General features: G+C 38.4%; 1 protein-coding gene and 1 long non-coding RNA gene across 3 annotated transcripts in view; both read left to right on the top strand.

Moving 5' to 3' along the window:
- Positions 1–22,884, top strand: part of ERP44 (endoplasmic reticulum protein 44) — a 90,116-nt gene that overhangs the window by 28,254 nt on the left and 38,978 nt on the right. The window contains exons 2-4 of one of the 2 annotated variants that reach the window (XM_006741096.3): positions 7,498–7,570; positions 9,734–9,773; positions 14,191–14,306. In XM_006741096.3, the coding sequence (XP_006741159.1) occupies positions 7,498–7,570; positions 9,734–9,773; positions 14,191–14,306 (229 nt within the window). Of the gene's footprint in view, positions 1–7,497; positions 7,571–9,733; positions 9,774–12,972; positions 13,075–14,190; positions 14,307–22,884 lie in introns of those variants that run through there. The other variant, XM_081803280.1, reaches the window with a different exon arrangement.
- On the top strand, positions 678–5,794 carry LOC145717078 (uncharacterized). Its single transcript, XR_014140091.1, has 2 exons — positions 678–2,746; positions 2,948–5,794. It is a non-coding gene; the product is annotated as an uncharacterized LOC145717078 (long non-coding RNA).

The raw sequence follows: 22,884 nt of genomic DNA, 5'->3' as shown, positions 1-22,884 counted from the left end.
GTAATGCCACATGGAAGGAAACATTCTCTATTAAAGTTCCTATTTTATACCAGTAATTTTCATGCAGAAATATCTATTCAGGCAGTAGGCAGAATACTTTAAAAATTAACATCTTTGTAAATTTCTAATAAGATTACAGACTCCACATTTTTCTAAAATCACAGTATTTTGCATGTCAATGCAGACTTCTCACAAATTAGTCTTACTTGTTCCTGCCTGTGTTCATATTTGAGGAGTACAAACATTTGTACAGAGTTTAAAATGGGTTTACATGCTTGGTTGTAGAGTCGGAGGCTTTGCTCTCTAAAGCAGTGCTTCCTAAACTTTAATGTACATAGGAGTCACTTGGGGATCCTCTCAAAGTGGAGATTCGGATTCAGTAGGTCTGGGGTCTGATAGTCTGCGTTTCTCACAAGGTCCCAGGTGATGCCAGTACTGCTGCTTTAGGGACCTTTTTTTTTTTTTTTAAAGATTTTATTTATTCATTTGAGACAGAGAGCTAGAGAGAGAGAGAGAGCATGAGCAGGGGAGAGGCAGAGGGAGAGGGAGAAGCAGGCTCCCTGCCGAGCCAGGAGCCAGACATGGGGCTGGATCCCAGGACCCCGGGATCATGACCTGAGCCGAAGGCGGACGCTTAACCATCTGAGCCACCCAGGTGCCCCAGGGACCATTTTTTTTTAAATAACAAGGTTTTTTTTTTTTGTTTTTTTAAAGATTTTATTTATTTGCGAGAGAGAGAATGAGAGACAGAGAGCATGAGAGGGAGGAGGGTCAGAGGGAGAAGCAGACTCCCCACCGAGCAGGGAGCCCGATGTGGGACTCGATCCCGGGACTCCAGGATCATGACCTGAGCCGAAGGCAGTCGCTTAACCAACTGAGCCACCCAGGCGCCCTTAAATAACAAGGTTTTAAGGTATTAAGCTTTAAAACAAACAAATTCGCTGGAAATACTTCTTGTTTTCTAAACTCATTAACTACAATATGCTAATAAAACACTTAAAGCAAAGCCTAGCAAATAAATGCTTTTGTGACTTATCAATCTTGCTAGCAGAAATACTACCTAATAACCTCTTCTGCCTGATACTTTATTAGATTCTGGTCCCGAAAGTCCTAAATTTTTTATTTTCATGTTAACACCTTTAAAACAATACAAGAAGTATTACATTTTTATCCACCAGTGTAACATAGCTATTCTTAAATGAGGGTATTCTGTGTGCGGAAGTGTCTGGAAATCATGTCAGAGTATAGCTGTGGGGGAACCAGAGAGGGTATAACTAGAAGCTCAGCACAGCTCTTAGTGAGGTAGAAGGCTTTCTGTAAGAGGTAGGAAGATCACTTCTGAGGTTTCCTCTAAATCTAACTCTGTAAATAATCACCTAGTGGTATGCTCTTCACCATTACATAATTAAAAGCAAGTTTTAATAGACTTTATTCCTATTTGATAACCTTATTATCCTCAAACATGTGAAAAATGTTTGTTGGGGGGCACCTGGGTGGCTCAGTAGACTAGTTAAGTGTCTGACTCTTGATTTCCGCTCGGGTCATGATCTCAGGGTTATGAGATCGAGCCTTGTGTGTCAGGCTCCATGCTGAGTGTGGGGCTTGCTTAAGATTCCCTCCCTCTCCCTCTACTGCCCGCCCCCCCCTCCACCCAACTCATTCTCTCTCTCAAAAAAAGAAAAAAATGTTTGTTGGCTGTTCTTTCCTCCATTTCTCACCTCCATCACCCTCCCTCTAAATTTTTAGTGTATTAACATCATCTGCTCTTTCATTTACTTAGCACATATTTGAGTACTTACTGTATACAAATGGGTTATTGTAGTAAATGATCTGTGGGATACAAAATTGAATAAGGTGCAGTCTCTCTTCCAAGGTACTCAATCTCCTGAAGGAGGTGAGATAGCATAGACAACTTGTGTGAATTAATAATCTGTTAACACCCTCCAGAAAGTGCTCTGTGGGTTCAGAGGAGAGAGAAATGAATCACCGGGGTCTGGGATCATCAGGAGAGTCTTCATAGAAAAGATAGCTTTTGAATTGGGTCTTGAAAGCTAGATAGCCCTTCCTAGCCGTTGCAAGCAGGATGGTCCAAGCTGTACCAGCAAAGTATGGATGCAGGAGAGTAAGGAGATGCATTTTAGGAATCGCATGTACTGTAGACTCCTTGCATTCTTGGATTCGTAACTTCAGGATTTGGACTGTTTGTTTGTGAGTGACCCTTGAAATTACTGATTTTATTCCCTTGTGAAGAACTTAGTGTCTCAGTCAGTGAGTGAGGCTAGTAATTGGTTCAGCAGCATTCATATCAGATTCCATCTTTATTCTCTGTTCATTCTCATTCCGTTTTTCCTTTTACTGTATATTATGTGGGAAAACATATACTTCTTAATAGTTTGGGATTTGTGAGGAGCTTTTTGTAATTCCTTTCAGTTGCCAAAGGTCTCCTGCAAATAGGGTGACCATATAATTTATTGACCGAACTGAGACCCATTTGAAAGGAGTGGTGCTATTAGTAATATTCCACGGCGACAGGCATAAACTGGGTTATTCTCAAGCAAGCCAGAGTATATGGCCCACTAGAATGTATGATTACTCTGTACTTCAAGTTAGTTGGAGGATAGGATATGGATTGGGAGCAGTAGATGTTATTTAGGAAAGCAGGCCTGTGGATGGTCCTAAATGCCAGGGTAAGGATTTAGGCTTTTATACTGTAGACAGAGAAAACTCTTGGAGGTTTTTTTGTTTGGTTGGTTTGGTTTTTGTATTCTTTTTTTTTTTTTTTTTTTTTTTTGCAAGAGAGAGAATGAGAGAGAGCATGAGAGGGAGGAGGGTCAGAGGGAGAAGCAAACTCCCTGCTGAGCAGGGAGCCTGATGTGGGACTCGATCCCGGGACTCCAGGATCATGACCTGAGCCGAAGGCAGCTGCCCAACCAACTGAGCCACCTAGGCGCCCTTGGTTTTTGTATTCTTGTGGCATATGATTTGATGTATGCAAAGCAGCATTTGGAAAGATCAGTCTGAGCTCTGTGGGCAGATTAGATTGAAGGGAAATACTCAATTCAGGGAGTGTCATAGTGGTTCCCACTAAGGGTGTATTTGAATAGCAGCCCCTCAGATGGCCTTAATATACAAGGAAAATTTGTTAATTTATTTGTATAATTATGAACAGAGAAGCTTTAATAAATCACTTCCAGTATGTGTTATTACTGACATTAGTTCATGCTTCTGAAGAAGATCCTGTTGGATTAGTGTCTTGTTCAGTTAATGTTTTCACAAAAGAGGAACAGTACTGGGGCTTAGCAGTGAGTGCCGGAGCATTTTGTATGTGCTAGCATTATAGCATATATATATGTTAACATTGTAATAATTAGGGGCGCCTGGGTGGCTCAGTCATTAAGCGTCTGCCTTCGGCTCAGGTCATGATCCCAGGGTCCTGGGATTGAGCCCCGCGTCTGGCTCCCTGCTCGGCGGGGAGCCTGCTTCTCCCTCTCCCACTCCCCCTGCTTGTGTTCCCTCTCTCTCTGTGTCTCTGTCAAATAAATAAAATCTTAAAAAAAAAAAAAAACAAAACATTGTAATAATTAAAATTTGACCTGACCCTGAGAGTGCTTACTCAAAAAATCTTTACAAAATTTATTTCTAAAATACTGTCTTTTATCATGTAATCAGTATTTCATTGTATCTTGTTTTAACTTGATGTCTATCAGGAGAGAGTGTTAATTTCACGGTAACTCCTATTCCTCTAGTGCACGTTCGCCTTTTTCTATCCCCATCCCCTGGAATAGGTTGGACTTTGGAGAAAGAGTTATTTTCGACCAGGAGAACCAGACAGATCTCCATGGAAGAGGAAGTCAGTCTTTGAAATATTGATTATGTGGTAGTGGAGAAGAGGACACTCCAGGTAGAGGAAACCTTGTATGCAAGGAGAAGAGGAGGGGCGCCTGGGTGGCTCAGTGGGTTAAGTGTCTGACTTGTGATCTCAGCTGGGGTCATGATACCATGGGTTGTGATCTCATGGGTCATGTGATTGAGCCCCACTTGGGGCTCTGCGCTCAGCAGAGAGTATGCTTGAGATTCTCTCTCTTTGCCTCTCCTCCCAGCGTGGGTGCTCTCTTTCAAATAAGTAAATCTTTAAAAAAAAAAAAAAGGGGGGGAAGCAGAAAAATTGTGGGTTGTGCTTTGGGAAACGCAGCTGGCTGCTGGGTGGCTTCGGACATGCTATGGAAATAAGGGCTGGCGCACTGGCATCACTAGCCAGTTAGGTGGTCATGGAGGATACAGGGAAATAGAAAGGAAAGCTTTAAAGTTCCCAAAGATATCTCAATTTTAAAAAACCTTCTAATGGAAGAAAATATTCTTTACTTGTTGAAGAAGCTCCTATTTAAAGCTAGCCTGTCACCTTCTTTATTTTTTTCAATGAAGTAGGGTACAGTATTTGACATTTCACTGATGTGCCTTTTATACAAGATTGCATCACTCGACACATCTCAGACTGAAATGTTTAATATTTGGTACAAAATGCATGTGGTGGAATTCTCTAGTGACTTCTAGGTGATTGGAGATGCTTCTCAGTTTTCTCGGCAAGAGAAAGAGCTAATGAACTGAAGAGAATGAACAACTCCTAAAAAATAAGTTTACATCTGTATATTTACATATGTTGTCTAAATATTCCATCATTAGAGGCTAAAATTCTCCATGTCTGTTAAGATCTTCTATTTAAAATGTCTTTGTAGCTTTTTGTTGTTTCTTTTAAAGAAAATAAATTTAAAAGTTTATTTCAAGTCTTAATTTAAAAAAATGAATGATTACACTCTCTCTCTTCCTGGTCTAGAGCTACTTGCCTGGTCTAGAAGCTACTTGTCTTTATTTTACTTAAGCACTAAAGCATTTGACACATAAAGATGTTTTTCTGGGAGAATTTTGTTTAGGCTTAGGGCTGACATGAAAAGAAACAATTTGTCAGACTAGTGGAGCTTGCTAACAATTTAAATAAACAACCTGTCTTTCCCTTTATACTGCATATTAATAAAAATGTTAATGATAAAACACCTCCTTTACACCCTACAGGGCAGAGAGATGATTGGGTCAGAGACCATTTTCTTGCTTTGGGCCCTCTGCAACACATCTGTTAGCCGAATGTGTCTTACCAGTTGCATGCTTATTAGCACCATGTTTCTAAACTAATAGGTATTTAATGCAGCCAAATTTGATTGTTGTCTCATTTTTGTTATCATCTGGCATGTAAATATTTTGCCATGTAAATATTTCAAAGTAAAAAACAGTTAAATTTAGAATACATTTCTCTGTAAACAACTTTGATGGGTGATAACTACCTCTTCAAAAATGGGCTTCCTTGGATTATACAACTGAAGACAGTTATTTGTATTTGATATTTTTCTCCCCTCTTTATCACCACTATTTGGAGAGCTCCTCAAGGTAGAGCATACCATGCCTTACGCATTTGTGCCCTCAGTACCTAGTAGATGCTCCATAAATGATTGTCAAGTTATTTAACGACCTGACTTTGATAATGACCAACTTTGTTGCTTTATGGTAATATTTTTGCATCACCTTCTTGAATTTTTCAACACAATTCACTCTAAAGTCTTGTATTAATATAATTGGCTTTGTTAAAAACAAAACAACAGGCCCAAGATGGAGTTACTTATGCTAAGCCCCATGTTACCAAACTAAGACTTACTACAGTTTTGAGTCTCCCAGAAATGGAATTTTAAACCAGTCAACCAGGAAATGCCTGGTCTGCACTAGTTTGGTAATATGACTCATAGACCTCTGCCATCCCCAAAAGGAAAGTGACTTTGCAGTAACCCACTTTTTTTTTTTTTTTTGCCTAGTAAAACTTCCTTTTTCCTTCTCTCTTCTGCCTTTCATTTTATACAGGTCCTTGGAGCTCCTTTTCTCTCTTAGATTGGATGCCACCTGATTCAAAGTGATTTTTGCTCAAATGAACTCTTAAAATTTTTAATATGCCTCAGTTTATCTTTCAACAGTTTACGCAGTTCTCAAGAGCTGGTCATACACTGGTGAGGAAGGATGTGTTCATTGAGATATGGATAGTGAGGGAATAATGACTAATGAGGGAATCTCGTCTTTCCAGTTAATGTTTCGGGTGTTAAAATAATGAAATTAGTCATATGTCAAATATTTCGAGATTTTTAACTTACCTAGTTTACTTGTAGCAGAGTAGACTTTATTGGTTGCTAGCAGAAACAGTAGTGCACTATTGGCTGCACGAGTAGTGAAAATAAGACTAGTGCTATTTGGCTTTTTCTAATAAAATAATAAATTAATAGGAATATTTTAGATAGCTGGGCTTGCTTACCTGCCAGCATCAACATGGCTGTTTATACCATTCATAAATTGAATTGTTGGTGAAGTAGACACTTTTTGAGTTGTAACAGTTGTGACTAAAGTGTCTGTGAAATGGGGGGGGCACAGGGGTAGTCTTCAGTCCCTCAGGGCCCGACTTAGTTGTCACTCGTAGCCACGGTTCAGTGAATGGATTTCCGTTAACACACAGGGTTTTAAAGGTGGGGCCTAAAAATAAAATTCACTAAGTATTACTTTTGAAACGAAGTGAACTGTTGCTAGTTTAGTTTATCTTTTCCTTGTTTTGCAGATGGCAAGCTAATATTTTCTTTGATAAACTTGAACTTTGGGTTCAATGTTTTGGAAGTAGAAAATTTGCATTCTCTTTTTAAGAGCCTCTCGCTTAACACATTGTTATTACCAGTATGTGAGATGAGGCAGGAAAGGTTTTTGGTTCACAACTTGAAGTCTTTCTTGAATTCTTCTCTTTATTATTTTGTTTTATCTTAGAAACATGGTAGGATAGAGTCAGCAGACTTAGCTTTGGTTTTGTATTCTTTCCAAATTGATAATAATCCAGTAAATTTTTTCTTGTTGCACCATAAAGTTGTTGAAATATTAATTTAAAAGAATTAATCAATTCTTAATTTCTTAATTGTTTAGAAACAATCACTTTTGTGTATTTGGAAATATAGGGAGTTTTATTTGACCAGTTTCTAGGCTTAGAAATTAGTACTTCTGGGGCATGTGAGTGGCTCAGTGGGTTAAGCATCTGCCTTCAGCTTAGGTCATGATCCCAGGGTCCTGGGATCAAGCCCGCCCATCCCCCTTCCTTGGGCTCCCTGCTAAGAGGGGGGTCTGCTTCTCCTTCCCCCTTCCCTCTGCCTGCTGCTCCCCCTGCTTGTGCTCTCTTTCTCTCACTCTTTCCCTGTGTCAAATAAATAAATAAAATCTTAAAAAAAAAAAAAGTTCTTCTGTTTTGTTGATCTAGTGAAAGGTTAGAATAATAATAAAGATAATAAAAATTAAAACCAATTGATGGGTGATTTTGTAAATAACAAGTGGAACCAACTTTATTAAAAATTTTCATTTTCTTTTTATTAGACTTTCTGCATTATTTGCCTTTTATGAAAACATTTATTAATTTCACATTTTTAAAATTTCCAGGTAACCTGGGTTTTTACTCCTGTAACAACTGAAATAACAAGTCTTGATACAGAGAATATAGATGACATTTTAAGTAAGTACCTTGATATTTTAAAGTATGCTTCTTTAGAAAGAGCCAGTTTATATACAAAAACAAAGTTAAATCTCAATTATTAGAACAGTTGAGGAGCTGGCATTCTGATTAGCTTCATGGCTTCCTGAATTAACAAAGCACTTTTGGTTTTGATTTTTAGTAAAATTTCTTAAACTGTGTAAGTCTCTTTTCCTGTGTTACAGATAAACTTTCAGTCTTGTTGTATTTCTTTGCCTTGTCATAACTACCACTGTTATAAAGTATTTTGCTAGAGCTTACTTAGAGGCCAGCAGTTCCCATTGTGTGATACTAAACGTTCATGATCTTAGGACACAGTCTAGAAATATTTTGTCTTTTTTAACTTTTAACTAATTTACCGACTCTGATCTCTTTTATTGTCATTGGTTCAGTTAAGTTAAATAAGTGTTTTACTGAATGCTTTGTTTGCTGACAGTGCGATTGTGGATACAGTTATCTCGGGGGGGAAACATTTCTGTTTTTAAAAGTAGTAGAGGGAAGGTGAAAACATGGTTGATAGAAAATCGTAATTTAGGAGATTTAAGAAAATGTACAATGAATGCATAAACAATTTCTTTCTTCTTTTTTTAAAGCACTCCATTGCATCCACTGATGTAAGCAGAACTAAACCAAAAATAATAAAAGTAAAAGGAGTTATTCATTGAACATCATATACTGTTTTGTGTTCTTGGAATTGGTTTTAAACGGTAAAAAGGCTGTCCCATATTATGGGATCTCTTTAGAGCAGTGGTTCTATAACCTTTAGCATGCATGAGTCACCTGGAGGACTTATTAATATCCGTCCTGCTAGGCCTGGTTCCAAGGTTTTAATTTTCTCCGTGCTACTGGTGCTTCTGGTCCAGGGAGTAGAGTTTGTGAACCACTGCTTCAGAGTGAAGAAGCAAGTGGATAAAAAGTGCTTTGAAGGTAAAAAAGGAAGAAGAGAATTGAAACTCACAAATCATTCTCCTTTCATTTTTCAAATTCTAGAATATCTTTGTGTTTTATTTTTGTGAGTACTTGAGTTTAGTTTCTCTGTATGAAGTTTAGGCAAAAGGAACAAATGTATCTTTCTCATGACTTCACATCCTCCTATGCAAATGATACTGTTACTTTTGCAACAAAGAAGAGCTGTTTAATGGATAGGAAACAGAAAATGTGCATCTTATACAACATGATTAGTTGTAGATTACTTGTTGCAACTAGTGAGACATCTGAACTTTAGAAATGGCTTAGTTACCCAGGTCTCTTCTGTGAAATAGAATTTTCTTGCAGAGCCAATTCTCAGTTATTCATGTATATGGGAGATCAAAAAATGGATTATCAAGGGGCACCTGGGTTCCTTAGTCAGTTGAACATCTGGCTCTTGATTTCAGCTCGGGTCATGATCTTCGGGTCGTGAGATCAAGCCCTGCTTTGGGGCTCGCTTAAGATTCTTTCTCTCCTGCTCCCTCTACCCCCCATTCCCGCTCACACTCTCTCTTTCAAGGGGGGGGGGAAAGGATTATTCAAATCCAGATCATTCCACTTCACTTTTTTTTTTAATTTTATTTTATTATATTATGTTAGTCATCATACCTTACATCATTAGTTTTTGATGTAGTGTTCCATGATTCACTGTTTGCGTGTAACACCCAGTGCTCCATTCAATACGTGCCATTCTTAATACCCATCACCAGGCTAACTCATCCCCCCACCTTCCTCCCCTCTAGAGTTCCACTTCACTTTTAATGAGAGTAGGCTATTTAGTAGTTTTTTTCTTTTTTTCCCTTTTATTTATTTATTTATTAACATATAATATATTTTTTGTTATTTAGAAGTTTTAAATGAGAGTAGGCTATTTAGTATAAAGTTTACTTTCCTGATCTGGATTTGATTCCCCTTTTGTTTTATATTCATTCAATGAAGGTATAAAGATGGAGGATATAGGGAAAAGGATTATATAACCTATAACGCAGGTTATATAACCTGTCCATGACTCTGTGTATGGGTTTCTGAGTTAGAGGTAACTTAATTGTTATTGTGTGTTTTTAGCAGGCCTTTGCATAAATAGGAAAAAGATCATGATGAAAACCATCTCTTTGATTATGTCAGTTACGTGGACACAATTAACTTAGATTGTTTGGTTTTGTTTTTCAATTTCAGACAATGCTGATGTTGCTTTAGTAAATTTTTATGCTGACTGGTAAGTAATAATCTTATTTTTGTTTTTTGCAGTGGGGGGTGAAGTTGCATCATTTAGTTTTTTTTCTCTTATCTTGCTGCATGTGAATTTTTCTTTGCTAGAAAGGGTGAAGGGGAAGCCTTTTTCTTACGTGAGACAATATTCCGTATACAAAGTCAGTTAAGGTTCAATCACAAAGGAAGCAGCTTAATTTCATGATCATTTGTATTTTAAGAGAAAAATATATCTGATTCCATTATCCCACATCTTAAAAGCAGCAACAAAAACTCAAATCCATCCTCTCTCCCTGCCAGCGCATCTCTCTGTTTCTCTCTCTGTCTCTTTCTCTCTCTCTCTCTCTCTCTGTCTCTCACACACACACACACACACACACACACACGTACATATTGCAATTCTGTATTTTTCTGACTGAGGAAGTAAACAGTATTTGGAGGTGAGGATGTGGATGTGGCAAGTGTAGGAGGAAATATTGTTGACACTTTTTAAACATGTATCTTCTACTACTTGTAGGAAGCCTTTACTCCTTCCCCTGTCTGAATCAGATCCTTGTCTTTTGTGTTCATATAGCACTGGATACCACTTTCTTTTTCTTACTGCATTATTTTGTCTTTTATATTGTTGGTATATATATAAACCAACATTGAGGGCAGAGATAATGTCTTACTCAGCATTCCCAGCATCTAAAACCAGGGCATAAACACATAGTAGATGTTAAAGAATGTGACATGGGGATAGATAGAAGGGAGCTTGAGTTGGAGATGAGCTTGAAACTCTCACATTAATAATCCTTATTCCTAGACAATCTGTATCTTATTTGACCCTTTAAGGCTTACTACCTACTAATTGCCACCACCTACTTCAGGCCACAGTCCAATTTACCTAGATTCCTGTGAAAGCTCCTAATTTATTTTCTGTGCCTCAAGTCTTATGTGTCTCCATTCTGTTCTCTATAAGCCAGAGTGGTCTACCTAAAGTGCAAACTGAATAAGGTTACACTTCATCTTAAAACCCTTAAATGGTGTTCCACTAACTTGAGGTCTGAAGTCCCTTACCTTGGCCTAGAAAGTCCCCAGTGACTTCAGACCTGAAGTTACCCTACCTCTACATCTTAATTTCTTGCCTCTCTCCACTCCCACATTCTGTTCCAGTTGTACTGAACATCTTTCAGTTTCTGTAATATTTTATACTCTTTCATCACTGGACCTTCAGTCATGATATTTTCTCTGCCTGGATGGGTCACTATGCTCTCACCCATTTATTTACATACTTAAGTCTTAACCATCTTTCAAGTCTTAGATTAGATGCCACTTCCTCCAGGTCACCTTCCTAGAACAGTATTCCTACCCTATTCCAACCCTTTTTCTATCTTTCCATAACACCACATACTTAGCTCATCAGAACACTTGTATGATGTAGTTTAATTGGTGGCTACCTACCACAGCCTTAGCTCTATGAAAAGTTACCATATCTATCTTTTTTCAACATTAATCCCCAGGCATTCTGCATAGTACTTGGCAGATAAGTACATAATAGATATTTACTGAATGAATGATGTATAGATATTTAAGGAACTTCAGTAAATGTTGAAGATACACAGAGAAAAATGCCATTTCTAAAGTGTATAACCAAGGTAGCATTTTCCAAGGTAAATTGGGTTTGTCCACATGTAACAGTAGCCACAGAATTGGGTATAAGATTATCTAGTCCGATCCACTTTAAAAATAAAACTCAGGCCCAGAGGAGTAAAGTGTCTTCCGAAGGTTACCTGACAGAGTTGTGGCAGAGTTAAATCTAGAACATGGTTCTCTTGATTGAGGGATTTTGTGTGTTGTAAGAAAGAGAAATAGAATGTGCCACTGACCTTGTTGCAAAAGCTGAATTGGAAATGTGGACTAATTGCGGTTATTTGGGAAAGCATATTACCCAAAGAACACCTTGAGTTGTTCATGAGTTAGTACTCTTTCATTCAACTGATAAAACTTAGGTAATTAACCATAAGACATAGATTTATACCTTGTGGCCTCAAAGGCTAGATTCTCAGTTCTGCTTGGAGTTATGAATGTGGCATAGCTTAAGGAGCAATTCTTTAATGGAGCTGCCTAAAAATACTGCTTGCTTCAAAGACTGATGAAACATAGTAGGTACTTAATAATGCTGTTATGTGCCACGCTCTTTATGTACATTGTTTTTAATGCTCAGAACTACCCTGCAGGTAGGTATTATAATTTCCATTTTAGGTTGAGGAAATTGAGGCTCAGAAAGGTCATACGGCTAGTAAGTGGTGGAACTGGGATTTAAACTCAGGTATGTCTGACTCTGAAGCTTATTTCCCCCCTCCCCCCTACTAGGTCATATTAATAAGTATACTAGTAAGTACCCCCAAATTGTCCCTGCAAAGACTTTTACCCATTTGGTTGATTTGTAAAGGGTGGATTCAAGCACTAGATTGGAGATTGGATTCAGATGACCCTTAAGGCCCTTTTAATAGATCTGTTGCTTTTGTTATGTTTTATAAATGTAACTTTCCGTATGTATGGATACATGTGTATGAAGGTATGGTGATATTGCAGTTGAACTTTTATTTCATCTTTCCCAGGCACCTTCTGGTATTCAAATTGATCCTATTTTAAACATGAACCTTTGCTTAAATGCTTACTGGGCAGCAAACTGCACAATCCAGAAAGAAGGAGCCCCTAATATATGCCTTTACCTTGCCCTTAAGCCAGGAGCCTATGCACTAATTCTTCACTAGGCCATATCCTGATTCTTCAGGAAACCATTCATCAGTTCCTACCCTATGCATCCCCTGCCCTCCAGCACCCTATTTTCAGCAATCTATAAGAAACTACAAACTTGAGGTGCCTGGGTGGCTTAGTCGGTTAAGCATCCGACTCTTGGTTTCGGTTCAGGTCATGATCTCAGGGTTGTGAGATTGAGCCCCATGTTGGGCTCTGCCCTGGGCACGGAGCCTGTTGAGGATTCTCTCTCTCCCCCTGCTGTTGATGCTCCGTGCTCGCTCTTTCTCTCTAAAAACAAAAAGAGAAAACTATAAACTTGTGGACCTAGCCTTTCCTGTTCCTCCATCCTATCAATTTAATCATTTAACAGACATATATTGAAATGCTTATTAGAATACATAGTCAAATAAGACACGGTCCCTGATGTCCACAGACCCCACCCACCTATCCCAGATGGGAGAGATTTAAGAATGCTAAAAGAGGAAAGAGCCACTTGAAAGCAAGAGATTGAAGACAGATTGTGTCTCCTTGATATATTCTAGGACATCTCCTTAGGAAGTCAGGTGAGTGGGCTAGAGGAGCTATCTACCAAAAGAAATAAGGAGGAAGGATACAGTTTGCACCCTTTCACGGGCTTTATCAGACTTTTGCTGAATTATACTTAATAGGTATAACCTAATCACCTGCGGATTAAAGAATTCACAGGCTTCATTTAAATAAGTTCCTTGGTGGAAAAGGACTCTGGAAGCAAGAGTAGCAGTTACAGTTGTGTTTTGTTTTGTTTGTTAACAAATACTCAGTACCTTTTTCATACAAGAATGGCTGTTCTAACCCAGCTGGCTATGTGCTGATTCTGATTCTTCTCTTTCTTATCAGGTCCCTTTAATGACCTACAACATATTTGTGAGGTAGTTGGCCTGATTAAGGGGCAGTCAGAATTGGAAGTATCAAGTTTCTGGAATATTGTGGGGTTTGTGCCCCTTTTTAAAAGTAAAAACAGAACAAACAGAAAAGACAAAAGAAACATGAATAGGAAGGCTTGTTTAGGAGTTGCACATTTTTGCTCCTGAACTTAATACATTTAATATGTTCATAGATACGAAAGCCTATTTTAACCAGGGGTAAATTTTGAGGGGAACATTGTATTGTATGCTATATATTCTTTTCATGCAGCTTATTTAGTATACTAACTTGCCTATGAAATTTGATAGACCTAGTCAGGTGAATCAGTCTAGTATTTGCAATAAACTTAACCTCTTGAAGATTTTGTATAGTAGTCTAAAAATATGTTCATTATTTAGAGAAAGCTAATTTCTTTTATAAATGCCCAAGTCTTAGTAGTTGCAAGTCCAAGTGGAGATACATCCTAAGGGCTTATATCAGACTTGTTTCTTGGCCTCTGTGAGAGATCCTTAGCTGTGTGCTTTATAATATTGGTGATTTTCTTAAGGTGCAAAAAACAAAATCTTTTAATTGTACAGTCTGAATTGGAATAGTCTTTGAATTCAAAATTGTCTTCATCTTCAATGAATGGCTTCCAGGTCCATGACTAAATTAACTATGTGATTGTCTCAAAAGCTGTTTATTGTACATATACTACATATCAGTGGATAATAACTGAAATAGGCTTTTATTGCTTCTGCTTTTCAGTTTTAATTGGTGTCCTTCTTTGTACATAGGTGTCGTTTCAGCCAAATGTTGCATCCAATTTTTGAGGAAGCTTCTAATGTCATTAAGGAAGAATATCCAAATGAAAATCAAGTAGTGTTTGCCAGAGTTGATTGTGATCAGCACTGTAAGTACCTCAATAGGCAGTCTGGAAGAAATTGTCCCATCCCTACCACACACACACACACACACACACACACACACACACACACACACCACTCTCTCTCTTTCTTTTCTTTTTTAATGCTAAAAAAATGTTCCGCTTTAGATGGAAGTTCTAGTGACTTTGGTTAAATGTTAATATTTAATCTTTATGTACTTATAATACTACTTTGCATTTTGCCTGCAAAGTAATTTTTTTCATTAAAATATAGTAGAATCAGCATATGGGTAGTAAATCATAACTAGCAATGTTTTCTGCCAAAGCAAATACCAAAATCAATAAATAAAATTGAAATAAAATTTTAGGAAAAAATGGATTTGTTAGTTTTAGAATCCTACAAAAATACCATTTGTAGTCATTGCAGATAAAACTACCTCAGATTTTCGTGTTTCTGTTATTTAAAAGATTCCACTAAAATGGGCTTAGACTTGTCCTTGAGGTGTAATTAGCTGTAGTTACAGATTACAGTTATTGAGAGTGTTGAGAAACTTAGGGTAGACTCACTTATAGTCCAGCGTCTTGGATTTCACTGGTCCCAGCAGAGCTTGGTTTTCCGTGTGCATGACAAATCTCGCTAACTTGGGTTAGTGCGCGTGCAGTGGTGTTTCCTCCCGGGTGCGTCCATCACACGTGAACTCTCCTCTCTCGTGGTCCCAGACTCGCTGTGTTTTGTAGCTCTGGTTCATTGTGTGTTAGTTGTCTCACTCATTGCAGTGTCAGTTCTTCAAAGACAGGAACTTTCTTCTTTTTGTTTTTTTAATTCTCCCTTGTGTATTCTCTTTAAATATTTTATCCCTTCTGTGTAATTCTTCACTTTTTAAAAGTGACATTATGAAATCCTTATTGATGATTTATTCACATTTTCCACTCTCTTTAGAGATTGTAAGACAGAGTGGCCCCTGGGTCACTCCTTAGATGCCATTTGGAATGTAGAGGTTTTGAACTGGAAGGACCTTAAGAATCCTGTGGTCTGGGGAGAAATGTCTATTAGGCAGGTGGTTCTTTGGTAGGATTTGTTTCTTTTTAAAAAGAGATTTATTGAGATATAATTAAGATAAACTGCACAAGTTTAAATTATACAATTTAATGTTTGACACATGTATACACCTATGAAGCCATCACCACAATCAAGATACCAGCTTATCTGTCATTCCCCAAATTGTTCTTGTTCCCCTTTGCGGTCCCTTTCTTCCCCCATCAATCTCAGGGGACCGTGGAACTGCTTTTTGTTATTAGAGATTAGTTTGTATTTTCTAGGATTTTATGTAAGTGGCATCATATACTGTGTTGTGTGTGTGTGTATGTATGTATGTGTGTGGTGGTGCTTTTTCACTCAGCCTGGTTATTTTGAGATGGTTGCATGTATCGTTCATTTTTAGTACTGAGTGGCATTCCGTTGTATGGCTCTACACCACAGTTAGTTTATACACTTAGTGACAGTTGGATTGTTTCCAGTTTGGGGCTATTACAAATGAAGCTGCTATATACATTTAGGTACAACTCTTTGTACATATACTTTCATATTTTCTGGGCACAAACTTAGCTGTGAAATACCTGGGTCATAGGTCAGTTTATGTTTAACTTTTTAATAAACTGCCAAACTGCTTTCCAAAGTATTTGTACTGTTTTACATATCTACTAGCAGAGTAGACGCATTCCAGTTGTTCCATATTCTTGCCAACACTTGGTATGGTCAGTCTATTTAATTTAACATGGCTGTTAAATTATGAACGGGTATAATAATTTCTTATTGGGTTTTGAGAGCCCTTTATATATTATGAATGTAAGTTCTTTTTCAGATGCATAATTTGTAAATATTTTCTCTCATTCCAGTGTCTTAAGAGTGTCTTTCGTTTTAATTGTGGTAAAATCCACAGAACATAAAATTTGCCGTTTTTACCATTTTTAATTGTACAGTTTCGTAGATTTAAGTATATTCACATTGCCGTACAACCAGTCTCCAGAACTTCATCTTATAAAACTGAAACACTACACTTACTAAACAACTCCCCTTTCCTCCTTCCCCCAGCCCCTAGCAACCACCATTTTACTTTTTATTTCTATGAATTTGACAACTCTAGATAAATCTCACATAAGTGGAATCGTACAGTATTTGTTTTTGTGTCTGGCTTATTTCACTTACCATAATGTTAATGTCTTCAAGGTTCATCCATGTTGTAGCATGTGTCAGAATTTCCTTCCATTTTAAGGCTGAATAGTATTCCATTGTATGTGTAACACCACATTTTGTATACCCATTCATCTATTGATGGACACTTGGGTTACTTCCACCTCTTGGCCATTGTAAATAACACTACGAAATATCTCTTCAAGGCTTTGCTTTCAGTTCTTTTGGATATAAACCCAGAAGGAGAATTGCTGAATCATATGGTACTTAAATTTTTTAATTTTTGGGAAACCGCCATACTATTTTCCCCAGTAGCTATATCTCAATTTTGCATTCCCACCAGCCATGGACAAGGGTTCCAGTTTGCTCCACATCCTTGCCGACACCGGTTACTTTTCTGTTTTTGTGATCATAGCTATCCTAAAGGGTATGAAGTGCTACTTCATCCTGGTTTTGATTTGCATTTCCCTGTTTAGTAACATTGAGCCTCTTTTCCTATGCATGTTGGCCATCTGTGTATCTTCTTTAGAGGAATCTGTTTAAGGCCTTTCCCTGTTTTTAATCAGGTGATTTGTGTCATTAAGTCATACAGTTCTTCATGTATTCTGGATATTAACCACTTATCAGATAAATGATTTGCAGTTATTTTCTCCCATTCTGTAGGTTGCCTTTTCACTCTGTTGATTATGTCCTTTGCACAGAAGTTTTAAATTTTGATGTCCAGTTTATCTGTTTTTACATTAGTCGCCTGTGCGTTTGGGGTGCTAGCCAGGAAATCATTGCAGATCCAATGTTCTGGAACTCTACTGCATTTTCTTCTTAGAGCATTACAGTGTAGGTTGTATGTTTAGTTTTTTATCCATTTTGAGTTAATTTTTGTGTAGAGTGCAACATAAGGATCCAATTTCATTCTTTTGCATGTGGACATCCAGTTTTCCTAACACCATATGTTGAGGACACTGTCCTCTTCCCATTGAATGATCTTGGTACCCTTCGTCAAAAAACATTTGACCACATGTGTGAAGGTTTGTTTCTGGGCTCTCTGTTCTGTTCCATTTGTCTGTATGTCTGTCTTTATGCCAGTACCACAACTTTTTGATGACTATAGCTTTATAATAAGTTTTGAAATCAGGAAGTGTGAGACCTCCAGTTCTGTTTGAGAGTGCCTTAATTTGACGAAGTCCAACTTATCTATTTTAAAAATGGGTTATGCTTTTGATGCTGTATCTAAGAAATCTTTGCCTCACCCAGGATCACAAAGACCTTCTGGTATGTTTGCTTTCATAAATTTCATAGTATAAAATTTTGCTCTATGATCCATCTGGAGTTAACTTTTACATGTGGCACAATGTATAGATTGGAGTTCTTTTTTTGCATATAGTTATCAAACTGTTCTGCTATTATTTGTTGAAAGGACTATTCTTTCTTCATTGACTTTGCATCTCTTTCAAAATCAGCTGATCATATAGGTCTGGATCTTTTTTCTAGTCTGTCTATTCTGTACTGTTGATGTATTTATCTGTGACTGATTTGTCTCTGTTTGTACCAGTGTCACACTCTCTAGATTACTGTAGCTTTACAGTAAGTCTTGAAGTCAGTAATATATAAATCTTCCAACTTTGTACTTTTTTTCAAAGTGGTTTTGCTATTTTAGTTGCTTTGGATTTCTCTATGACTTTTAGAATCGGCTTGTTAATTTCTAACCAAAATGAGGGGGAAAAGTTGCAAAGATAAAACAGAGTTCTCTTATAGTCCTTACCCAGTTTACCCTAATGTTGACATATTACATTACCCGGGCACATTTGTTACAACTAAGAAACTAACACTGGTATATTCCTATTAGCTAAAACTATAGACTTTATTCAGATTTTATCATTGGTTCTACTCATGTCCTTTTTCTGTTCCAAAATCCAGGATAGTGCATTTAGTATCAGGTGTTCTTGACATTTGATAATTTTGAGGAGTATTGGTCAGGTATTTTGTAAAATATCCTTATTTTGGGTTTGTCTGGTATTTTTTTCTTAAGTCTCACACATCTTTGTGAAATCTGTCCCTATTTCTTATTTTTTGGTGCTATTATAAATGGCATTGATTTTTAAATTTTAATTTCTGATCATTGCTAGAAATACAACTGATTTTTTTTTTTTTTTTTAAGATTTTATTTGTTTGACAGAGAGAGACACAGCGAGAGAGGGAACACAAGCAGGGGGAGTGGGAGAGGGAGAAGCAGGCTTCCCGCTGAGCAGGGAGCCCGATGCGGGGCTCGATCCCAGGACCCCGGGATCATGACCTGAGCCGAAGGCAGACGCTTAACGACTGAGCCACCCAGGTGCCCCACAACTGATTTTTGTATATTGATCTTACATCCTGGTTTTATGTAAATACAGTAGGATTTTCTACATAGACAATTATGTTGTATGCAAATAAGAAGTTTTACTTTTGGTGGTCTGTATATCCTTACAGTATTCTTTTTGGCAAGTGTACCTACTTGCTGCTTTAGGATTAATTTCTCTGAGGTAGAAGATCTATATAAAGCTTTCTAGCAAAGGCAGAAGGTGACCTCAGACTGAAGATACCATTGCCCACATATGTCTTGTTCTATTAATTACCTTCTGGCATTGTGGCAGCCTACACTCTCCTACCCTCTTGATTTGATACTTTAGTCTGTCTGTCTTGCTTCTGAGGCACTGTGTCACCCAGACTTTCCATCCAAAGTAAGAGTGTTATTCTTGGAAAAGTTCCTGCAAAAAGTTTCTAGTCATATTGCCGGGAAAAGACTATGTATGTAGAGTTCACTTGGATTTAGACATTCTCTTACATTATTTTCGTTATCTTCACCACCCCTTGAGTCAGATAGTATTACTCATTTATCCAACAAAAAGTTTTATATACCTTTTGTCATGCAGTATGAACAGGTTCTAGACATACAGCAATGAACCAGATACACCCAGAAAAGCAAGAGCAGTAAATACACAATTGCTCGTTGCAATAACTGCTCTGAAGAGGGGTGTTGGATGGTGTGAGATAATCCAGGCCTGACTTAGTCTGGGGGGTAGAGAAGGCCTTTCTGAGGACAATGCTGCAAGGCCTGAAGACAGGGTAGGATTTTTAAGGGAAATAGAGGAAGAAGAGTATTTTAGGCAGAAGGAAGAGTAGGTGTAAAGTTTCTGAGGTAGGAATGAACACGAGACTTTGAGAGAGCTGGGAGCGTGTGATCATTTTACAGAGGAAGACACTGAAAGACCCAGAGGGCCTGGGTGATTTGCCAGGGTTTCCGAGTAAGTGCAGGGAGCCAGACTAGAGCCCAGGAGGATACAGCTTGTACCGGGTAGCTCGAGTATTTTGAAGGTCAAAATAAGGTAATTTAAACTGGATTTCTCATAGAAGCTGAGAATTCACCCAATTTCTATATAAAAATGACTAAAAATGTCTGTTACAAATTATGTTATAGTCTGTTTAAATTATCTCCAATGGGTCAGTGTATAAACAAAAATGAAATTACGTGTATGTGGTGTTGTTATTCCTATACTGTGTGGTCCAGCCTCCACTAAGGTAGAATTCTCTGTGCTCTGCCAGAAGCCCACTGCTTACCAAAGTTATATACAGTTGGACAAGTTACTTGAAAAATCACTGAACTTGAGTCAGTGCTTGCCATAAACTGTGTGTGTGTGTGTGTGTGTGTGTGTGTGTGTGTGGTGAGAAAGAGAAATCTGGTAACCAGATGTGATAAAGTGTTCAATCTAGGTGAGGGTGTACAGTTGCTCCTTACATTACTTTTTCATATTTTATGTAAGTTGGAAAATTTTCAAAATACAAAGTTGGTATAAAAAGTTTCTGAACCTGGGGCGCCTGGGTGGCTCAGTCAGCCAAGCGTCTGCCTTTGGTTCAGGTCGTGATCCCAGGGTCCTGGGATGGAGCCCCGTGTTGGGCTCCCTGCTCAGTGGGGAGCCTGCTTCTCCCTCTGCCTGTCCCCCCACTTGTGCGCTTTCTCTCTCTCCAAATAAATAAATAAAATCTTAAAAAAAAAAAAAGGCTCCTAACCTGTACTTTATCTTTGGTTAAGAAAAGAGCAGGAAGAAGTGTCTTGTTGCTTGAGAGTTTTTGAGAAAATGTATGTGGAAGAAGCTTGAAGTCTGTTCAGGTGTGCTGTGATATTGTTAATTGTAATTTCTGTTTATTTTCACTGTGATAAATGACCTTCAGCACAGTCCTTGAACTTAAAAATAATTTTCTTGAATAGACTTTTCCTGGCATTTTGAGGACTACTTAAAGCCACGTGGTGACTTCCGGAAAAACCCAGAGTTCTCTCGGTGGCTGTTGGAAATTTTCAGTGCAAACCTCCTGTGAGCAGGCTGGCAGTTGATTCCATTTTGTCGGTCCTGAAACTGCCTTCTTTCACGAGTTGCCATCTCCTGGGCATGAGCATGTCTGTCTCACCACCGGCTGTCATGGGAGGTAGACATTCCTTTGTGAAGAGTCTCCCATTACCAGGTGGCATTTATGCCCATAATTACAAAGATGACTTAATATTAAGAAATAGAATAAATCCCCATCAGTGTAGGTAAAATAAGGAAAACCAGCTTATCAGTATATGCTGAAAGACTTGACAAACCCCTACATAGGTTCTTGGAAGAAATTAACGTGGCAAAATGTATGAATCCAACCTTGGCTTGCATTGAATTTTTTAAAACTTTAATGACTATTTTATTGCTTCCTAGTATGTTGCGAGCTCGAATTGAGGTGTGACCCATATCTGAATTTAGTTGGGAAATCTGTCTGTCTTAGCTATAAATTTTGTATTTTGGGAATTTCTGCCAAAGCTAAATTACAGGTTTTTGTGTTTTTGTGTTTTTTTTCTTTATCAGCCCTGTTTAAAAATTAAGGATGAGGGGTGCCTGAGTGGCTCAGTCGGTTAAGCATCCGACTCTTGATTTCAGCTCAGGTCATGATCTCAGGGTCATGGGATCGAGCCCCACATCAGGCTCCGCGCTGGGCGTGGAGTTTGCTTGAGATTCTCTCTCTCCCTCTCCATCGGTCCCTCTCCCTGCTTGCACTCTGTCTCTCTCTCTCTCTCAAATAAATAAATAAATCTTTTTTTAAAAAAGGAATTAAGGATGAGGTGAGCCCATTAAGGTCAAAAAACAAACAACGTAATTATATAACAATATTAAAATGTAATGGCTCTAATTTTCATAAAACATTCCAAGTGAGTATTTTCAGAGTAGTCCCTTTAGGGCGGAAATGCATGCACTCATTCCTTAGAATGTGTTGGGAATTCTTGGGGCATTGTCCTCTACCCCACTTTTCTAGTTGGTCGGGAAAGCCGTCTCCGTGCACAGCCACAGAACACCCTTCTTTGGTTTGCTGCCTGCATTTCCTTCTCTCTCCCTTCTCCACCTGTCAGCATCCTGTGGACTGCTTTCCGCCCTACCTTGACCTCACTTCTTTATATGTCCTTCCTAGGACTCGCTTTGTTCAAATGTTCAGCTAAATAGGCCAAGAATGTAGAACAGGAGAAAGAAGGCGAAGGTAGATATAACAGGCTAATTTCACCCAGTCGGCCCTCTTGCTTCTATGTATGAGCTAGATGCAGCAGCTTTGATCCCTGCTCCCATCCCCTGACCTCTCTCCCCACCAAAAAAAGGGGAGGGGTGTGGGAACTATGGAAAGAGAATTTTGAACCCAGACTGACACTAGAGTGTCATCAGGAAGCTTCCCATGTTTTAAGCTTAGGTATATATTTTGAAACCCCCGTGTAAAGCTCATAGCTTAAATAACCCTCATCTTAGGGTTAAAATTTAGTTCACTTTCTGAGCCCCTGAATTCTCCACTTGTTGCATTTAAAGTAGGGAACAACGTAGGAGGAAGAGAAAAAGGAAAAAGGAAGTCAGGGCAATTAAAGAGAATCAAGAGGCAGTGTGTTGTGGAACAACGTGTTCCCCACCTGCTGGGCATTTCTGTCTGAGTTCTGATGGCAGCAGAACAGGTGTCCTCACTCACCCTGCACGGGACTTGGATGTCCAGTCCAGTTTCTTCCGTGTCACAGATCTGACAGTCACCCATTTAGCTTCTCCCGTCTTGCGGGGGGTCCCTACATCTCTGGTGAAGATATATTTATTGCTGACTTATAGAGGATTTCTCTTACACTGTACTTAGGGAATCCACACTGGTACATCTTTTTGATACATGTATTATGTATTAAGAGTTTTATGAATTTGGGCGCCTGGGTGGCTCAGTTGGTTAAGCGACTGCCTTCGGCTCAGGTCATGATCCTGGAGTCCTGGGATCGAGTCCCACATCGGGCTCCCTGCTCAGCAGGGAGTCTGCTTCTCCCCCTGACCCTCCCCACTCTCATGCTCTCTCTATCTCATTCTCTCTCTCAAATAAATAAATAAAATCTTTAAAAAAAAAAAA

This window comes from Leptonychotes weddellii, chromosome 14, assembly GCF_054177405.1.
Source record: "Leptonychotes weddellii isolate Sample4059 chromosome 14, ASM5417740v2, whole genome shotgun sequence".
Classification (NCBI taxonomy): domain Eukaryota; kingdom Metazoa; phylum Chordata; class Mammalia; order Carnivora; family Phocidae; genus Leptonychotes; species Leptonychotes weddellii.
Note: the sequence above shows the minus strand (reverse complement) of the source record. Positions and strands in the feature narration are given on the sequence as shown.